This window comes from Raphanus sativus, chromosome 3 (assembly GCF_000801105.2).
Source record: "Raphanus sativus cultivar WK10039 chromosome 3, ASM80110v3, whole genome shotgun sequence".
NCBI classification, from domain to species: Eukaryota; Viridiplantae; Streptophyta; class Magnoliopsida; order Brassicales; family Brassicaceae; genus Raphanus; species Raphanus sativus.
This window is the reverse complement of record NC_079513.1, coordinates 102,009-119,931: the sequence shown is the minus strand read 5'-3', so window position 1 is coordinate 119,931 and position 17,923 is coordinate 102,009. Positions and strand designations below refer to the sequence as shown.

Below are 17,923 nucleotides of genomic sequence, written 5' to 3'. Positions count from 1 at the left end.
TCGACGAGAGATCGCGCGGGACGCCTTCTCTTTGAGCTTGTCAGTTTCGGCCGTCCACTCGGCTTTCTTCCTCTTAATAAAAGCATCTTTGGCCGCCACCAATTTCTCGGAGCGTCGCAGCTCGGTGCGAGTCGCCTTAAGCTCGGAATCGTACAACTCTACGAGGAAGTTCATGCTCCCGTCGCTCTGCAAAACGAAAAATCGAAGATATGATTAGCACTTCTCCAAAATGAAAGATCAAACAGCAACACTTCATGCTAAATCAAAGAAAAGGAGAACCGTTACCCGAAGTCTGGCTTGGGCAGCATCGGTATACTCTTTTCTGAAGATAAGATCGTTCAGGAGCAATGGGCGAGGACCACCATTAATCTGACTCACCAACTCCGCGCATTTGTCCGGAGCATAAATAAGGGGGGTCGTCCCGTCGTACTCGAACCGTACTTTATCGGGGAACTCTGGAGGACCTCTCCTCGGAGCAGCGCTCCGAACATTCGGAGTCTTAGAAGTCGACGGCTGCACCATGGCCATCGTAGGAGCCGGAGCTGGCGGGTCCTCGCTTTGAACACCTCCATCGCTAGGACCCTTCTTCTTCTTTCTCCTGTTCAATAGAAGCCGCGCTTCGGGGGAAGCGTCTTCCGCCTCTTCTGAGGGATCAGCAACCGCATTTTCGCCAACATCCTCCTGAGATTTGGCCCCTTCCTGAGAGAGCGGTCCTTCGCTGACTTTGCCTTCCTTCTTTTTCTTCTTAGGAGGGCCCTCACTCCCCGGATGTTTGGCGGGCTCATCCTCTTGATCCCCTTCAGCCAGAGAATCGCGCCGGGACCTCTTCTTTCCCTTCTTTTTTGACGGACCGGGAGTTGCCACCGGAGCATCCTCGGAACCCCCTCCAGCCTGCTGAACATCTACGGTCGGATCCCCAGTCGGAGAGTCTCCACCACGAGTCGGGGATCCATCCCTCGAGACAACCAGCGGGGGGCTTTCGACAATTGGCGCCGCCAAGCGCGGAGGATCGGCCCTCGGAAGACTTAGCTGAGCCCTTATCAGCTCGCTCAAATTCGGTTGAGGCCTCATCTTCCTAGCTTCGTTGATCAGTTTCTGAACACGCGTGGTGAAAAGCGAGAGACGTCTTTTACCAGGAACGCCAACCGAGGGAATGCTGGAATCCCAATCCCCTGTAAGGAGATACGAAAAGGAGGTTAATCGTTGGAGCAAGCCCCCCTCAACCTTGAAAACAAAAACATAAGTGAAGGAAAGGGAGCAATACTTACTTCTCGATATCCTATTGATGCTCCTGCGAATTCTCTCCCGAGTAATCGTGCTCCAGTTCTCCTGACGAAGCAAAGCAACCTCGCGAGCACTCGCGATGAAATCCTCCGGGTATGTAGCAGACGTCGGATGGTCAACTGCACAAATGACAAACACGAAGAAAAAGCAGAAGGTTAGCAACTCGGAGACACATCTCAGATAATCAAAGCGATCTACCAATATCAGGGTTCCATAGGACCCGATAGTCGTCGTTGGGAGGATCCTCGAAGGCCGACTCGTCTGCCCTAATGTAAAAGTAGTGTCTTTGCCAGTCATTCGTCTTGCTCGGATACCCGGTGACCACGTTATAGCTCGGGCGCATCTTGACAACCCAAAGCCCATCGTTCATCGTCTGAACGGATGTTAATTCCTCGAAGACTCGAACACTTAGCGACACGTCGTTCTCAGCAGCCATCACCATCAGTGCTACGGCTAGTCGGTACGATCCGTTTAGAAACTGACTTATCGCCGCGTCCCGACGTCTCGCGTATGAAGTCACCAATCTAGGAATCGGGAACCACAACTTGGTGTCCTTCTGGAAATAGGACTCGTAGACGCACTGATAGCCGAGCGGAGGAGACCACGGTCTCTGATCCGACGAAGGTATCAGGAAAGTCACCCCGGTCCCTCGGAAATCCCGGAGTAGCTTTTTCACGCTGCTCGCTGTCGATCGAGTTCCTTCCACATTGCTCCAATCCTGCCCCACCACGTCAGGAGAACGGATAAATTCAGGAGGCAAGGCTGAGAGTTCCTCGAAGATTCCTTCGGGGAAAAAGACCATCGGAATACAGGCAGGAACGGGATCTCGGTCTTTCGCTCCCCCTTGACCATCCCTCCCGCACTCTCGGGTCCGAGAAGCCGTCCCTTCTCTCTCTTCCCTGTGAAGCTGCGCCGACTCGGATACTAACAGCCTCTGCGCACGGTCCATATTCACAGTATCCATCATCGCCTCTCGATGAATTCGCTCGGCCTCGCCTCCGATTCCCGCAGGGTCAGATCCACTCGCTATCTTCTTCCCTTTCTGCTCCCTCGTTAATTTCCGACTCGCCGACATACCGCTATATATTCTACAACAACAACTAGAGAGAGAAGTGGAGGAAGAGAGAGAAAGTACCTGGTCTCGCGGAGAAGAAATGAGAGAAATGAAAAGGGGGGGGGCGCTATATATAGGAGAGAGGGGTTCGCGTCTAATCGAGGCGTCATAATTAGGTCTACCTGGGCCTAATTGGGCCTTGATTAGACATTAATTGCCTCATTAAACCAACGCGTCGCTTCGTCTTCTCGGAGAACCGGAGTAAACCGTAACGAACCGTCGGTTTAAACCGACAATCACCAGACCGAAACACCGGTCCGATTTCCCGCGATAACCAAAACTAACCGGAAAAAGCCAACGGTTTAGAGAGAATTCGATACCGATCTCCAAACCAACAAATTAAAACTGCAGCACCGAGTGGACGTCGACATCGAAACGGTTCACCCCCGCGTCACCGTAACTCGGTTCATCTATCATTCAAACCATCTCCTTCACAATTCATCGAGCTCGGCCCGCGCCTCCCATCAATAAACTGGGGGGGGCTTACTGTAGGGACAGGATTCACATCCTCCCACAAGGCCCGAATAATAGATGACCCGGCCCACTGACGACTCCGCGTCGGCCCGACTCCCGACAGAACGGCGCGGCAAAGCCCGTTGAGTTGAAGTAACGACGCCCGGCCCACGGGCGAAAAGCCCATCGAGCCTAGGTCACGAAGATTAGGTCATGGGATCAAGAGGACGTCAGCTATAAAAGAGGACGAAGGGACAACGAGGAAAGGATCCGAAATCACGCTCACTCACTTGACGGCTAGAATTAGGGTTTTCATCTTGTATTCTCGCCGTTGTACTTTTCTGACCGACAGCTTCCGAGCTCCGGTCTCTCTTCCTCACCGTTTGTTTCCTCTTTTGTACACCGACCAAACTCTTTCTCATCTGAATAAAAACGTCTTCGACTAAACCCACAATCGAAATCTGTCTACTTTAGCATAGAACCGTTTTCCGATCAAACAGCTACCACAGGGGATTCGGCGTATGGTTAGGTTTAAAGGAATCTGATTTCCCGATAGGCCATGACCAACACGCTTTTGGACTGCCTCTTGTGAAGTGGACAGGCGATTTAGCGCTAGGAGACTATCTCCGATCTCAAGTCTACTCTGTTTGAAGGCACTCAAAGTTAGCACTTCGTGCAGGGTTTGGCAATAAGATGAGCGGGCAGATCACCTTATCTTGTATTAGTAGGTTTTTCACCTTCAGTAATTCCTCAGAAAAATGGAGTCAAGTTCAAGTCTTCTTTTGGTTCTACTTGTCATGATGATGTTGATGCTGCTAGGATTGTGTTTGCTTATTTCTGACTTAATTTTTTGGCAGAAGATACTAAAGGTTTTTTGAAAAATCTTCAGCAGGTGCGTACCCCCATACAATTTGTTCACCAGGATCTTACCGTTTTTCCTTGGTCAATTGAAAGCAATGGTAGGTGCTCTAACTGCTCACTAGTCTCCACATATTGTAGCGTCGAAATGAGCTGGATGATGATGACATACAAACTCTAAGGGGATTTCTTGGAGAAGTCAATCTGTGAATATTGCAAAGCTTTAACTTTGGAGATGACCAGATGCTGTAAATATATGTCTCTGCCTTTAGTGCATTGGGTAGCTGTAAAAGTGTAAAGTAAAGAAAGTGTAGAGATGAGTCGAGCAACCCATTGCCCATTTGTAGAGGAAAGACGAGCTGGGTTACTTCACCTAGCGTCTTAAGGCGGCAAAGGTACAAATCAATCCAGTTCTATTGATCATAGTTCAAGAAATTTTTGAGTTTTGTTTGACATAAAAACAATACATTCTTTCTCACTTTCAGATGTGACAAAGCATCATGGAGACTTTTAAGGATAAGAATGTTCAAAGTCTTAGGTCAGCTTCTTTACTTAGAAAATAAGGTAGAAAGTAAGAACTTGCAAAGACTAATCAAACTCGAACTAAAAGTCTTTGTGTGATGTATAATATTCTCACTAATCAGTAACTCTGTAGTTGACATTGCAACCTTTGTATTAAATAAGTAACTAATCTTTTTATTATAGAAGAGCTTGAAGATTAGATAGATAGTTTTTGAGATCTCTCAAGAACACACACACATAATTGAGAATAAAAACAGACTACTGAGGAATTGGGAAATGAGTCAGTCACTTATTTACTCTGAGCATTATTACTGTGACTGAAGCAGAAGTTTATAGGAACTTATCACTGAAGGATCTTCTGGGAAGCTGGCCTCTTGGTGATCTCTGCCACCCACTCATTGACACGTGGACGCTCGGTGAAGAGCTTCTTGGTGGGAGTTTCAAGCAAGTATTGAATAGCAGGAACGTGGTGAAGATCAGTCAAAGTGAAAGTGTTACCAGCCAAGTACTTGAACTCCTTGAGCCTAGCCTCGTACACATCAAGGACCTTGGCTAACTTAGCCTCTTCTTCGGCAACAACGGCTTGGTCTGTGGTCAAGCCATAGATGAGTTTAAATACGTGTTCCCAAGCAAGCTTTGAAGCCACTGGGTCGAACTGGTGAGCTTCTACTTGCATTCCAATGGCCATGATTGCATAGTGGGCTAGGTTCTTGGAGTCGCCCTGGAGAAGGTTAGTTCCTTGGCCTTCGTACCGGTGAGCTATGTACTGAGTAATCGCTCTTGATTCTACACAAAAGAACCAAATTAATGTTAGTGAATGAACGTTACTTCTTCTTATGTTAGTAAAAAATGTTCATACCAAAGAGCTTGAGGTCTCCATCTTCAAAGGCTGGAACTTTACCAAAAGGCTGCAATATAAATCAAACGTAAAACATTCAAGATTCAGACCAGATTCATCAGAAGTGTTGGTCTGTTCTTACAACAACTTAGATAGATAGATAAAAAGATAGATATGCTTACGTTGCGGGATAGGAAAGGCTCTTTCTTGTGTTCACCGTCCTTGAGGTCGACATGGACGAGTTCATAGTCGAGGTTTTTCTCGTGGAGGGTGAGGAGGACTCTCCTGGTGGAAATGGAAGCAGCGTGTCCGAAAACTTTGATTCCTGCCATTGATTTTGATTACAAAGAAACTCTTTTAAGAGATGTGATGTTTGATGTTTGAAGGTGAATGTGATGAACTAAGACACAAGTAGTGATGGTATTTATACAAGTAAAAAACAGAGCATTTTTGTGCATTCGCATTAATGTTGAAATATTATTCAATTGATAAACAATGCATGTACATGACCGTCACATCCAATATTGACTTGTCTGCCTTGAGTTTTTTTCAAAGTTGAATTAGATTGATTAACGTTTGTTTTTACATTTGGTTATGGAATAAAGTTCTTTTCTTCTAGATAAAGCATTCAATGTCATAAGAGAAAAGATCAAACTAGTCTGTAGTAACTGCCAAATGACTCAAACTTCCATCTAATAGTCAAGCAAAGCAAGCTTCATCTAGTAACATGACACCTCTGGGTTATTACCGGTTCAATCTATTGCTTTCCAGTTCCGGTTAAAAAGAGTTCATTTTGATGTTGAATTGTATATAACAGTTGTGTTGTTCAAAAAAAAACGTATATAACAGTTGTGACGGGAATGTTGAAGAAACTGGTTTGGCCTAGTATGAACAAATGTATAAAGAATGATAACCAAAGATGTTAAGCAGATGAGATTTTCAAAGGATGTTTTTCTTTTCGTTGACCATCTGTATAAAAATACACAAAAATAACAAAGAGTTGCAGAATCACGATTTTTACGATATGGCTAAACAGAATAATTGAAAAATATATTGATATAAAAGAGAATTAACGAAGAACAATTGATACGAACAATGAGGTTTTTGCGTAGTCGAAACAATCTGTCCATCAACTATTCCGCATCATTCAAACTAGAAGCTAACAAATCTTTTCTATATCAGTCTTTGGAAACAACAAAATAAAACAAAGATAAAAAAGAATATGTAAAGATTGTTTTCTTTCTTTTTTGGAATTAAAGAATTAGACTATTTTATAGTCTAGATTATGGAGATTAAGATCTCAACTAAATTGAGCATTAAGAAGAAAATGAGTTACAAAAGAATTATCATCAATTGGTGAACTGATTGACACCTGATGCTTTGACAAAATTCAATACCAAAACTCCAGGTTATTGGACAGACGCCCATGTATGATGTATCCAAACCCGAAACTAAGCACAAACCCATCTTTGGACTCGCCTTGTTAGGACTTCTCCACAATATGAGCTATGCCCATTTTTCACATTTCATGGAACAAACTTAAGACGCACGTTTTTATTCAAGAAAACTCTAGTTTTGCATATGAGTACACTCCATTAAAATGTTCACAGTGATCCATTGATCTCTCTTATATGTACTGTATATCAAATATCTTATATATCTTCTTGATGCTATCATTATTCTTGACTATAGATCTCCCAATATTCTTTTTGGTCCCTTGAACGCAATGGGATGGATGATGACGTTCAAACTCTACTAACTTAAAAAAAAAATATTTCTTGGTGAAGTCAGTACGTGAATATTGCAATTTGCAAAGCCTATTAACTTTGGTGATTGACCAGATGCTTTAAGTATATGTCTCTCCCCTCAATTCATTGGGTAGCTGTAAAGTCAAAGCGAGAGATGAGTCAAGCAACATATTGGAGACTAAAGATGAGATGAGTTGCTTCACCTAGCGCCTTAAAAGGGGTTAAGGTGCAAAGCAATTCAATTTGATTGATCTGAGCTATGCTTTGTTTCTGGTTTTCTCTTTCCATCATGTGTCTTTACTATTGTTTTATCTAGTCAAAAGATAAATACGTTATTGATGATGAAAGACACAAACTTGCTGCTCTAATATCTTGTCGTTTTCAGATCCCACGAGGCATAGAGTCTTCTAAGGATAAGAACGTTTAAAGTCTTAGGTCAGCTTCTTAACTCAGAAAATAAGGTAGAAATAGAAAGTAAGAACTTGCAAGACTAATCAAACTAAAAGTCTTTGTGCTCAGTAATCAGTAACTCTGTAGTTAAGACATTGCAACCTTTCTATTAAATAAGTAACTAATCTCTTTTATTTTAGAAGAGCTTGAAGATTATAAAGTTTATGATTCAAGAAATATCTCTCAAGAACACACACACATATAAGTTATAATTGAGAAAAAAAAACAGAGAAAAAACAGAGTACTTAAAATTGGGAATGAGTCAGTCGCTTATTTTACTCTGAGCATTATTACTGTGACTGAAGCAGAAACTTTTAGAAACTTATCACTGAAGGATCTTCTGGGAAGCTGGCCTCTTGGTGATCTCTGCCACCCACTCGTTGACACGTGGACGCTCGGTGAAGAGCTTCTTGGTGGGAGTTCCAAGCAAGTATTTAATCGTAGGAATGTGGTGAAGATCGGTCAAAGTAAAAGTGTCACCAGCCAAGTACTTGAACTCCTTGAGCCTAGCCTCGTACACATCAAGGACCTTGGCTAACTTAGCCTCCTCTTCGGCAACAACGGCTTGGTCTGTGGTCAAGCCTTTCTTGAGCTTAAATACTTGTTCAGAAACAAGCTTTGCAGCCACTGGCTCGAACTGGTGAGCTTCTACCTGCATTCCAATGGCCATGATTGCATAGTGGGCTATGTTTTTGGAGTCGGCCGGGAGAAGGTTGGTTCCTTGGCCTTCGTATCGGTGAGCTATGTATTGAGTAATCGCTCTTGATTCTACACAAAAGAAACAAATCATGTTAGTAACGTTTTATTATTCTTCTTTTTATTATTTTTTTGTAACTGAATTATTCTTCTTTTTATGCATATTTTTTTTTTCTTTTTATGCATATTGTCAAATCATTTTTGAGATGATCAGCGAAAACGTTCGTACCGAAAAGCTTGAGGTCTCCATCTTCAAAGGCTGGAACTTGACCAAAAGGCTGCAAAAATCAATCAAACGCAAAACATTTCAGACCAGATTCATCTAAAGTGTTGCATCTTCGGAGTAAAGTAGTTCAATTTTTTATATTCATATTTTTATACAAAATTTAATATTTGAATAATTTGATTGAAAAGGATCTCAAAAATATTTTATATGTATATAGTTTCGTTTTTGTCATGAAATTTACAAACATATTACTGATGATTTTTTTCTTAAAAGAAAGTTAAAAAAATTTAAGTAAACATAAATTCTAAGAGCTTTAATTTTTTTGCCCGGTTCTGAGTGTTTGTCTTGTCTCACAACAACACAAATAGATATACTTACGTTGCGGGCTAGAAAAGCCTCTTTCTTGTGCTCGCCTCCCATGAGGTCGACATGAACGAACTCAAAGTCGAGGTTTTTCTCGTGTAGGGTGAGGAGGACTCTCATGGTGGGAGCAGAAGCAGGGTGTCCGAAAACTTTGATAGCTGCCATTGATTTAATTGCAAAGAAACTCGTTGAGAGATGTGATGTGTTTGATGTTGAAGGTGAAGGTGATGAAACAAGACACAAGTAGTGATGGTATTTATACACGGAAAACACAGAGCATTTTGTGCATTCTCATTTATGCTATAATATTATTTAACGGATTAATAATGTCTCTTGAAGACCGTTGCCATCAATATTGACTAGTCTGCTTGGATTATTTTTCAAAGTTGGATTGGATTGATTAGCTTTGAATATTTGTTTTTACATTTTGGTTATAGGATGAAGTTTTTTACTTCTTCTAGATAGAGCATTAAATGCTATCAGAGAAAAGATCAAACAAGTCTGTAGCAAGTGCCAAATGACTCAAACTTTTACGTAAAAAAGATTTCATTTTGATTTGACAACTGTTACTCTGAGTGTTGAAGAAAGTGGTTTGGCTAGCAAATGTATATAAAGAATGATAACCACTGAGGATGGAGTTTGCAAAGGTTGTTTTTCTTTATCTCTATTATTTTATTGACAATATGTAGAAAAATACACAATAAGACAACAGAAAAGTAAACAATTGTTAGCCAATCAGATTCTCTTAAGCTGTCCTAAAAGACCTGTCAAGCTTGTCCATTTCTCAAATGCACTAGCCGATGACACAAACGCGAGCTTAGATAACTATATATCGTTCTTATTCACTGCGTAAACAAATAAAACCAAGTTTCAAGAAGATCTTTACTATGTTTTAAATGGATAATTTAATTCTTGTGGACGAATAACTTAGAAAAGAGAAGAAGAACGAACCTGATGTAATAAGAGAAGCTAAAGATGAGACGAACGTTTCAATTATGTATTCTCATATGGGCTTGAACTCAACTGTCATTAGAACACAAAGAAGGAGTTCAAAAATACACTAACAAAACCACTAGACAAACTCTAATTTGTGCAAAGAGAGAAAGAAACAACATGCAGCTGTTTTGACCCATTTGGTATCAATGCTTTTCCCAAAACCAAACATGCAGCTGTTAGATTACTGTTCTCTATGGCTTTCCCTACTTTGCTTATTTTGTATACAAGATACTGCAAATACCCAAAAAGACACTTTAAATGCTTTAAGGTTTGGGAACCAGGTTGACAATGAGAAAAAGAGAAATCACATTTGTTTACAAAAGAGTTCAAACTTTTCCATATGTTCCGACTACTCACAAAGGAAACAAAACTAGATAGCTATGTAAGTAACATTGGAGCAAGCCAATTAAACTATGTAGAAATATATCAAATAAGAATTATATAGTTGATGTTATTTTTTTGTTATATATAATTTATTTAATAACATCAAAATTATGTTTATAATGAAAAATATATTTTTAAAAATAAAAATTGAGATTAAATATTTTTAACCTTTTTCAAAGAACAATATTTCACATTTAAGATATAATACAATTTATTTAATTACACACATTCATTATTTTCAATAAAAAACATAACATAATATATATTTATATATTATATATTATAAAATAAAAATTCTATATTATTTATAAATAAATAAATCATATGTCATATATTAATTTTTATGATAATATTATATATGAATCATTTACTGCTCTACCAATTAATAAATAATGATAATTTATATATAAATTATATATAATTAATTTATTTTATTTAATAATATTAAAAGTTATTCTATATCCAAAATAAATTTATATTTTAAATAAATTTTACATTTATTTTTAAATAATAATATTTCACATTTAAAATTTAATTTATATAATTAAATAAGATTCATTATTTAATAAAAATATATTATTAATATATATTATAATTTAATATATATTATTTTAAAATAAATATATTGTATACTAACTTTTATAACAATTTTAAAACTGTATATTACTACTGCTTTACCAATTGATTAAATTCTCGTCACTTATCATCATGTTGCTTTCTACAGCAACATGATGATTGAGTGGTTAGGAAGAACATAATGTTATTTGCTTCATAAGCATTTTTTTTTAGCACTACAAAGCTTTCCAAATTCTACCTTACTGTAAATTTTTTTTTCTTTTGTTGATAAATAAATTTCACATTTTAACAAAAAAAAAATATTTGTTCAAACATATGTAATTTTTATGGTTAACACGTGAAATAAATGATGATGAATTATTATAATAAATATAATTAACGAAATAGTTAACAAGTGTGAAAAATGTAAAAATATAATAACACACTTAAAATAGGTAAGTTATGTTTTATATCATGTTAATTAACAACATTGAAAAACCAAAGTTTATATAATAAGATGATGTCAAATTATTTGAAAAATGCAATTAATAAAGTAATTTAGATGATGAAAATTAAGGAAATAAAGATGTGATAAATCTGTTGAAATAAAGTTATCTCTATTTTGTAATTCAATTTTAATAAAATATATGTTTCAAAATAAAAGATGAATATTCTCTTTGTTTCATAAAAATGTCATTTTAACATTCTTACATAGAGTAAAAATGATTAATATGCATTGATTTTTTTATTAATTACACATCTTTAATCAATAATCTAAGACAAATAAAATTATATATAAAATTAATGTATTTTACAATTAATCAAGTTTGAAATAAGTATAAATTGCATTGAAATTCTAAAATAACATTCTTTATTTAACAAGAAAAATGTCAAAAAACACTCTTTGTAAACAGAGATAGTATAATGTTATAAAGGTAAATCTCATAAATAGTCATCGTTATGACAAATATAAATCAATAGTATAATTTTAAAACTATATTAGTTAATATAAAAATAACTAACAAAAATATTTTAAAAGTAATAAATTTCACATTTCATAAAAAAAAAATTCATAAAGTATATATATCATATATAATTTGATGCAATAAATCAGTTAGATTTTTACTTATTTTTATAAATCACCAAGATGAATATGCAAAATTATCATTTTATTTATGATTTAAAAAAAAATAGAAGAATCATTGAAGAAATTAGTTTGATATATAAACTAACAAAAATAATCTTAAAGAACACAAATTTTAAACTTTAGTGGTAGGAATTTAAATCAGTGTTAAAAGAAAAAGAGTTTAAATCAATTCACAAGGCCCATATCCAAGACCTGAAGTCAACGGGCCCGACCCAATTCTTTTCTAAACGTAAACCCTAGCTACCTCCATCGTCTTATATATTGCCGACGCAACTTCTCGACTCTAAGCAATTACAATTGAAAGGTGATTCATGCCACAGCAGCCTCTCTACTTCTTAGCTACATTCGTGTTTCAATTTTTTCGTTCACCTCTTTCTCGCTCTGATTTTATTCAATGATTTTCAATTTTGGTTTTTTGGAGAAAAATGATAATCTCTTTACTTTCGAGTTAATATTGGAGGCAGTGATGATGAAAATCTACCTATTTTATGAGTTAAACTCTGATTAGAAAACTTTACCAATGGATCCTTCTGAGCCTTCACTTTCAACGATTTATATATTTTCTTGAGGTTTATGTTGATTTTTCTTTTATGTGAAAGAGCCAATGGAATGATGATAACAGTTGTTCGGAAAATATTATGTCGACCAAAACTCAGACTACAATTATCTGACCTTTTCTGGCTTCTCATCTCCTTCGTAAATTACTGTATTTTGGTTCTAATCTAGTTTTATATTTTATAAGTTTTCGGATTATGTCCTAATGAACATAGATAGATTAGGACACTTTTCTTGTATTGTTAAACTTGGAATCTAATTTTTATAGATTTATTTAGAAAATTTTATAACATAATTTTAATAGAGAAAAATACAACTGACAAAATTAAAGCTGCTTCTACCTTTTTGACTCATTCTTGCAACGAATGAGCACGGGCTTAAAACGAACTAGTTCAGTTTTCATCAACACAATGGTTGTTGTCGGACAATTGACCAGCTAATTAAAACTGAATTTTTACGTATAAGCAACTGGACGATAAAATGAGATCAATTTTAAAATTCTTAATAAATCACTAATGTTACGGGCATAATATTGCCATCTTTTAAAAATATTAACGCGTGTCTCAACTTTCAAGAACATGATCTAGCTGTACCGTGAAAACCAAGTATTGAGTATAAAGAGAACTAAAGTCTCATCGTATATGTTTTAACGCCGTTGGTTACAACAAAGATGATGATAAGAAGCATTTTTCCTAGATGGTTGTTGTCGCATCATATCAGGGTGGTTCCTAATTTGGCTATGATAAGAAAATCCATGAGTCAGATCCTGGATTGCTACCAATGTACTGGTCCACCACTCACTCTGTAAGAAGTAGACGACGCAATCCTGTTTGCTTAAGGTCCTCCATGAAACCGATGGAGCCGTGCGCATTTGTCCTACTGATTCCCTAACCGAAGTTATTGACTCTTACGAACTGGTCTTGGTTTCATAGTTTGTAACTGACTACAGACATAAACCTTTGAAAAAAAAAACTGTAAAAAGGTCGTAGATGGTCTTTTCCAGTTGATGCGTTTCTTTCACAGACTATGTAATTTGTGTATTTCATCATAATTGACGAACAAAAAATATTAAACTATTTAAAATCATGTTTAAATGTATATTGATTGCAGTCAACATTTAAAGGATTTTTAACGTTAAAACTCCTCAATTAAGTTTTGTTTTGGGTAAAAACCTCCAAACTAAGTATTTAATGAATAAACTCCCAAATTAACTGTATTTAATGAATTAAACTCTTTCCGGTCATAATTACCAGTACTACCGGTAAATTTTTAGTCTACAGTAAGTGAGGAGTTTTACCACTAGAAATAAAAAAAATTCAAAATATAATAACATTATCCAAAAATTAATAACTTTAATATTTCAAAATTAGTTTTTAAAACAATTCTGTAAAATATATGAGTCTAGTTTTTTTTTTAAATCAATATTATATATGTATAAATTAAAAATGTAAAAACCCATAAAATATAACAAAAATTATCTAAAAGATAAAAATGTAAAACACAAGAAATAGATAAATCTTAAGATAATTTTTATTATATTTTCTGGTTTTTTACATTTTTAATTTATACATATATAATGTTGATTTAAAAATCCCTACTCATATATTTTACAGAAAGTTTTTAAAAATGCTAATTTTGGAATATTAAAGTTATTAATTTTTAGATAATGTTATTATATTTTGAATTTTTTATTTCTAGTGGTAAAACCCCTCACTTATGTTTTTTAATGTAGAAATCCCTAGACTAAAAATTTACCGGTAGTACTGATAATTATGACCGGAAATGGTTTAATTCATTAAATAAAGTTAATTTGGGGGTTTATTCATTAAATACTTAGTTTGGGGGATTTTTATCCAAAACAAACTTAATTGAAGGGTTTTAACGTTAAAAATCCTAGTAAAATATTAAACTATATAGCCTTTTAAAATCATGTTTAAATGTATATTGATTGCAGTCAACATTTAAACGGACTGTTATAAACCATTGTGTGGATGGACAATAACCAAGTACTTAACCAAGTACTAGACAAGTCCAACAAGTACAAGAGGAAGTGCAAGGAGGTTTACATCCGGTATACATCGGTTCATCTACAAACTGGTCCGAGATTAGAAGACTCAGTCAACCTCGTTATCATCACCTTGACCAAGTCTTCATGTATGACATCAATGTAGTCAAGAGTATTAATGTGTAGATTTATTTCCTTGTAAAGCATTTGTAAACCCTTGTACAAACCACTATATAATGTGGTGTTGGCTAATGAGAAATACACACAACATTCCTCACAATTCACTCTCCACATTTCACACAGTTCATAACACGTTATCAGCACGAGAAAACTCTCTCTACCTGAGCAATCTCTCTCCACCGGAGCTCTCTTTTCCGGCCACAAAATTCTAAATCCAGGCGCAACTTTAAACCACCGTATCTCTCAAACCCTGTGGAGCCAGACGACGATCCACCTATCATTCTGAAGCCCAAGACGAGAAGAATCCGTTGCCGAAGACGGCTTGTCGATCCGATCTCTGACGCGTCTTTAATCGCATAAACAATCCGCGCCGCCGACTCATGGTTTTTCCGGCGAGCTCCTCCACCTCTCTCTCAACTAGCTCATCCGTGGATCAGCTCTCTCTCATGGTGGTCCATTCAGATTCTTGTGGTGTAAAATGGTAAACTAATCTATCCATAAAATCTAAGAACACCATTATATTTGAAAAGAAATCTAAGGATCTATATGAATCCATAATATTAATCTTGTTTCTATGATCCATTGATCCATAAGAAACTTGATTCTGAATTATGTTGAATCCATAAAAGTTATAATTCTCTAAAGGTTCTAAGTATCTCAAAAATAGATTAAAATACCTAAAGATCTATATGAATCTTGTTTATAAAAACTTATGAACCATAAACTATTTGAGATAGCTTAAACCTATGGATGCTTTGGCCAATTTACCAGATGTGATAAACATGAATGTATAATCTGGCCAAAACAAAAATCCATGAATCTTTTTCTGTGCCACTTTCGGCCAGATCTCCCAACTTCAGTCAACACATCTATAAAATCGAAATTAAAATCATTCATTGCATATCCTTGACCAATAATATTTATTTTATCTGTCAAGAGTTTAAAACTTTTCTAAATGCAAAATCAGATTTTATAAACTGAAAATCGATTTTATAAATGCTTGCTTGATTTTATTAATTGCATATCTTTGACTGAAAATGTTTATAACATATAGTCTTGTTTTTAAAAATTGATATATCATAAGATAGAATAAATATGCATGAAATCATTTGATCATATAGGTTGATAGCTAAATAATTGAACCAACTTTGAATAGATTTCATATCATACTGAATATTGATCATATAAGTTGATAGTTAATCTTGATCTTTTCCATGCTTGAAATTGATGATTAAATTATATAGTAATCTTGTTGCATACTTGATAGCATCAGTTTAGTAAAATTTGAATCATCTTGAATCATCTTGAACCAACTTTGAATGCAATTGTCATATTGTTTAAAATCTGACCATGCATAATTGTCATATTGCTAAGACTGAATTTATGTTTGCATTTCTTTGACAATCCTGATAATAGTCCATATAAATTAAAATGATTCATATTGCTTGCATCTAAATGATTCACACTGCTTGCATATAATTAGACCAAATCGGTTTTCTTTTAAACTTAGCATGTTTGCTTTGATTGAAATTATAAACCTGTTTAAACCGATCAAACATGGATTAGTAAATTGTTAGATCATTCACATATCATGAACTGATCATTTCCATGCATCTTCTTGTCATATAGTTTTATTAAGAATTAAGCATGCTTGCTTTTATTAAAATATAAACCTTCCTTGAAACCAATTGATTGAAAATATAATTGAATTTGGTTTAGACATTTGCTGAAAATTATAAATTTTCTTGTCTTGGTTTACCCGGTAAAGGGGGGAAGGAATCAGTTATTATTTTATGATCTTGGAAAACCAAATATCCTCATGCATTAAGAATCACATTCATATTATTTTGGTCCAATGCTTAGGACAGAACATACATGCGATTAGTTCTTGAGCCATGCATTTATCATTCGACCATTGTGATTGATTTTCATCCATATTGCTTGATCTCATTTAAAATAATGATTGATCCTTATTCAAAAGGGCTTGGAAACCCTATATGAAATTATATACATATATATAATCAATCCAAATAGAATTATAATTAAAAGGATCACTAGATGCAGTGATCAATTGATCATTGTCATACTATAAATGTTTAAAGCAAATAGATTATATGATTTAGGGGGGAGCATTATTGAAAATCATATACATTTGCTTTCATAAATTCTTGATGCTTAAAAGCAAAGTTAAATATTCAGATGTTGAAAATCATCTTGAAATCTAAATCTTGGTGACTATATCTAAATTTCTCACTTTGAGATAGATACAAGGCGATTTTCTTAAATCATACGCCATCACCTTACTGAAAGTCTCAATGATCAATATCTCACTATTGAGAATCCTCTGGACCTTTGGATAAAAATTGAAATCCATATATGATCACCATTGTACGATGCTATTACCAAAGGCCCTATATGATTTGAGGGACCTAAAGACCCAAGACTATAAGTCTGTGGATGAGTATAACTCGGCTCTATTCATGATAGTCTCAAAGTTGAAATTGTGTGGAGAGACTATCACATATGCTGACATGTTAGAGAAGAAATTCTCTACATTCCACAAGCAATGTTTTGCTTCAGCAATAATACCGAGAAAAGGGTTCCTCAACATATGCAAATTTAATCTCTTGTTTGTTGCTTGCTAAGCAAAACAATGAGTTACTCATGAGGAATAGTGAGATGAGGCCTCCTGGATTTTAAGGCATTGCCTAAGGCATATACGGCCACAGAGCCATATGAAAGAGTCAAACCATGGCCATGTGAAAGGCCATGGAAGATGGCAAGAGTGTGCGTGGATATCACCCACAGTCACTCCATAGCCGAGGCCGAGGCCAAGGTTATCAACCTAGCCGTGGGTATAAGTCCGATTTTAATACCCATGCCACGACCAAATTTGCTCATTGGGCCAACCGATGTAGAACTCCCAAACACTTTATTGAACTATACCAGGAGAGCATAAAGGGATAAAACCCTATGACCCATTGGGTCCATCTAGATGGTGCGAATAATTTTGACCATGAGAATGATGATCAACTTGAAAACGAGACTTCATATTATCTTAATAAAGAGGCCAATTAAATTTCAACATCATTTTACTTTGTCTTTGTTCTCTATAGTGGACCAAGCCACATTACATTAAGAGACAAAAGATATTTTTCAAGGTCATGGCTAGTCTAACCTCATGATGCCTAAAGGCACACATCTGAAAAATCTCTGATGCATTACATTCCCCATAAATCAAAGTGGAATTTATCAAAGTTTCAAAGACATTCATATGAATGGTCTATATATTGAAACTATGGACAAAGGAAAGAAAGAATTTCTTATGATTTATGAAAATGCCCAAGGCCAAAGGAAAGTCCTAGAGACTATGCCTACTATATCTATAGGCCTTCTTTGAGCCAAGATAAATATGATTGTGGGTTAATACCCCAAATCACTTTCCAAAGAGTTCAGAGAAGCCGTTATAAGTATGACACGACATGCTCAGCCATCTAGGCTCTATTTTGATGCATAAAATACTCTTGAACTCAACTGGACGTTCCTTGA

General features: G+C 35.9%; 2 protein-coding genes, 1 long non-coding RNA gene and 2 other non-coding genes across 5 annotated transcripts; 3 read left to right on the top strand and 2 right to left on the bottom strand.

The window, feature by feature from the left end:
- Window positions 1-3,123: 3,123 nt before the first annotated feature.
- LOC108836594 (uncharacterized) lies at window positions 3,124-4,334 on the top strand. The gene is made up of 3 exons (XR_001947180.2): window positions 3,124-3,575; window positions 3,741-4,104; window positions 4,195-4,334. It is a non-coding gene; the product is annotated as an uncharacterized LOC108836594 (long non-coding RNA).
- A 12-nt stretch (window positions 4,335-4,346) lies between these two features.
- Window positions 4,347-5,480, bottom strand: LOC108836593 (glutathione S-transferase F2). Its single transcript, XM_018609732.2, has 3 exons — window positions 5,252-5,480; window positions 5,091-5,139; window positions 4,347-5,017 (listed from the first exon to the last, which is right to left on the bottom strand). The coding sequence occupies exons 1-3, from the start codon at window positions 5,399-5,401 to the stop codon at window positions 4,575-4,577; spliced, it is 642 nt and encodes a 213-aa protein (XP_018465234.1). The 5' UTR covers window positions 5,402-5,480; the 3' UTR covers window positions 4,347-4,574.
- Window positions 5,481-7,413: 1,933 nt separating this feature from the next.
- On the bottom strand, window positions 7,414-8,807 carry LOC108844215 (glutathione S-transferase F3). The gene is made up of 3 exons (XM_018617437.2): window positions 8,568-8,807; window positions 8,193-8,241; window positions 7,414-8,035 (listed from the first exon to the last, which is right to left on the bottom strand). Exons 1-3 carry the CDS (start codon window positions 8,715-8,717, stop codon window positions 7,593-7,595), a joined length of 642 nt encoding a protein of 213 aa, XP_018472939.1. The 5' UTR covers window positions 8,718-8,807; the 3' UTR covers window positions 7,414-7,592.
- A 3,281-nt stretch (window positions 8,808-12,088) lies between these two features.
- On the top strand, window positions 12,089-12,175 carry LOC130510272 (small nucleolar RNA R41). Its single transcript, XR_008943950.1, has one exon. It is a non-coding gene; the product is annotated as a small nucleolar RNA R41 (small nucleolar RNA).
- A 61-nt stretch (window positions 12,176-12,236) lies between these two features.
- On the top strand, window positions 12,237-12,311 carry LOC130510277 (small nucleolar RNA Z155). Its single transcript, XR_008943955.1, has one exon. It is a non-coding gene; the product is annotated as a small nucleolar RNA Z155 (small nucleolar RNA).
- The last annotated feature ends 5,612 nt before the right edge of the window (window positions 12,312-17,923 follow it).

What these genes read in the sequence shown, in the direction of transcription:
- LOC108836593 (XM_018609732.2), bottom strand. Translation starts at nt 5,401, where the DNA reads ATGGCAGGAATCAAAGTTTTCGGACACGCTGCTTCCATTTCCACCAGG. An exon ending in AGCCTTTCCTATCCCGCAAC is followed by an intron (nt 5,140 to 5,251) that starts GTAAGCATATCT and finishes TTTATATTGCAG; the next exon opens with CCTTTTGGTAAAGTTCCAGC. An exon ending in TGGAGACCTCAAGCTCTTTG is followed by an intron (nt 5,018 to 5,090) that starts GTATGAACATTT and finishes TCTTTTGTGTAG; the next exon opens with AATCAAGAGCGATTACTCAG.
- LOC108844215 (XM_018617437.2), bottom strand. Translation starts at nt 8,717, where the DNA reads ATGGCAGCTATCAAAGTTTTCGGACACCCTGCTTCTGCTCCCACCATG. An exon ending in AGGCTTTTCTAGCCCGCAAC is followed by an intron (nt 8,242 to 8,567) that starts GTAAGTATATCT and finishes TGATTTTTGCAG; the next exon opens with CCTTTTGGTCAAGTTCCAGC. An exon ending in TGGAGACCTCAAGCTTTTCG is followed by an intron (nt 8,036 to 8,192) that starts GTACGAACGTTT and finishes TCTTTTGTGTAG; the next exon opens with AATCAAGAGCGATTACTCAA.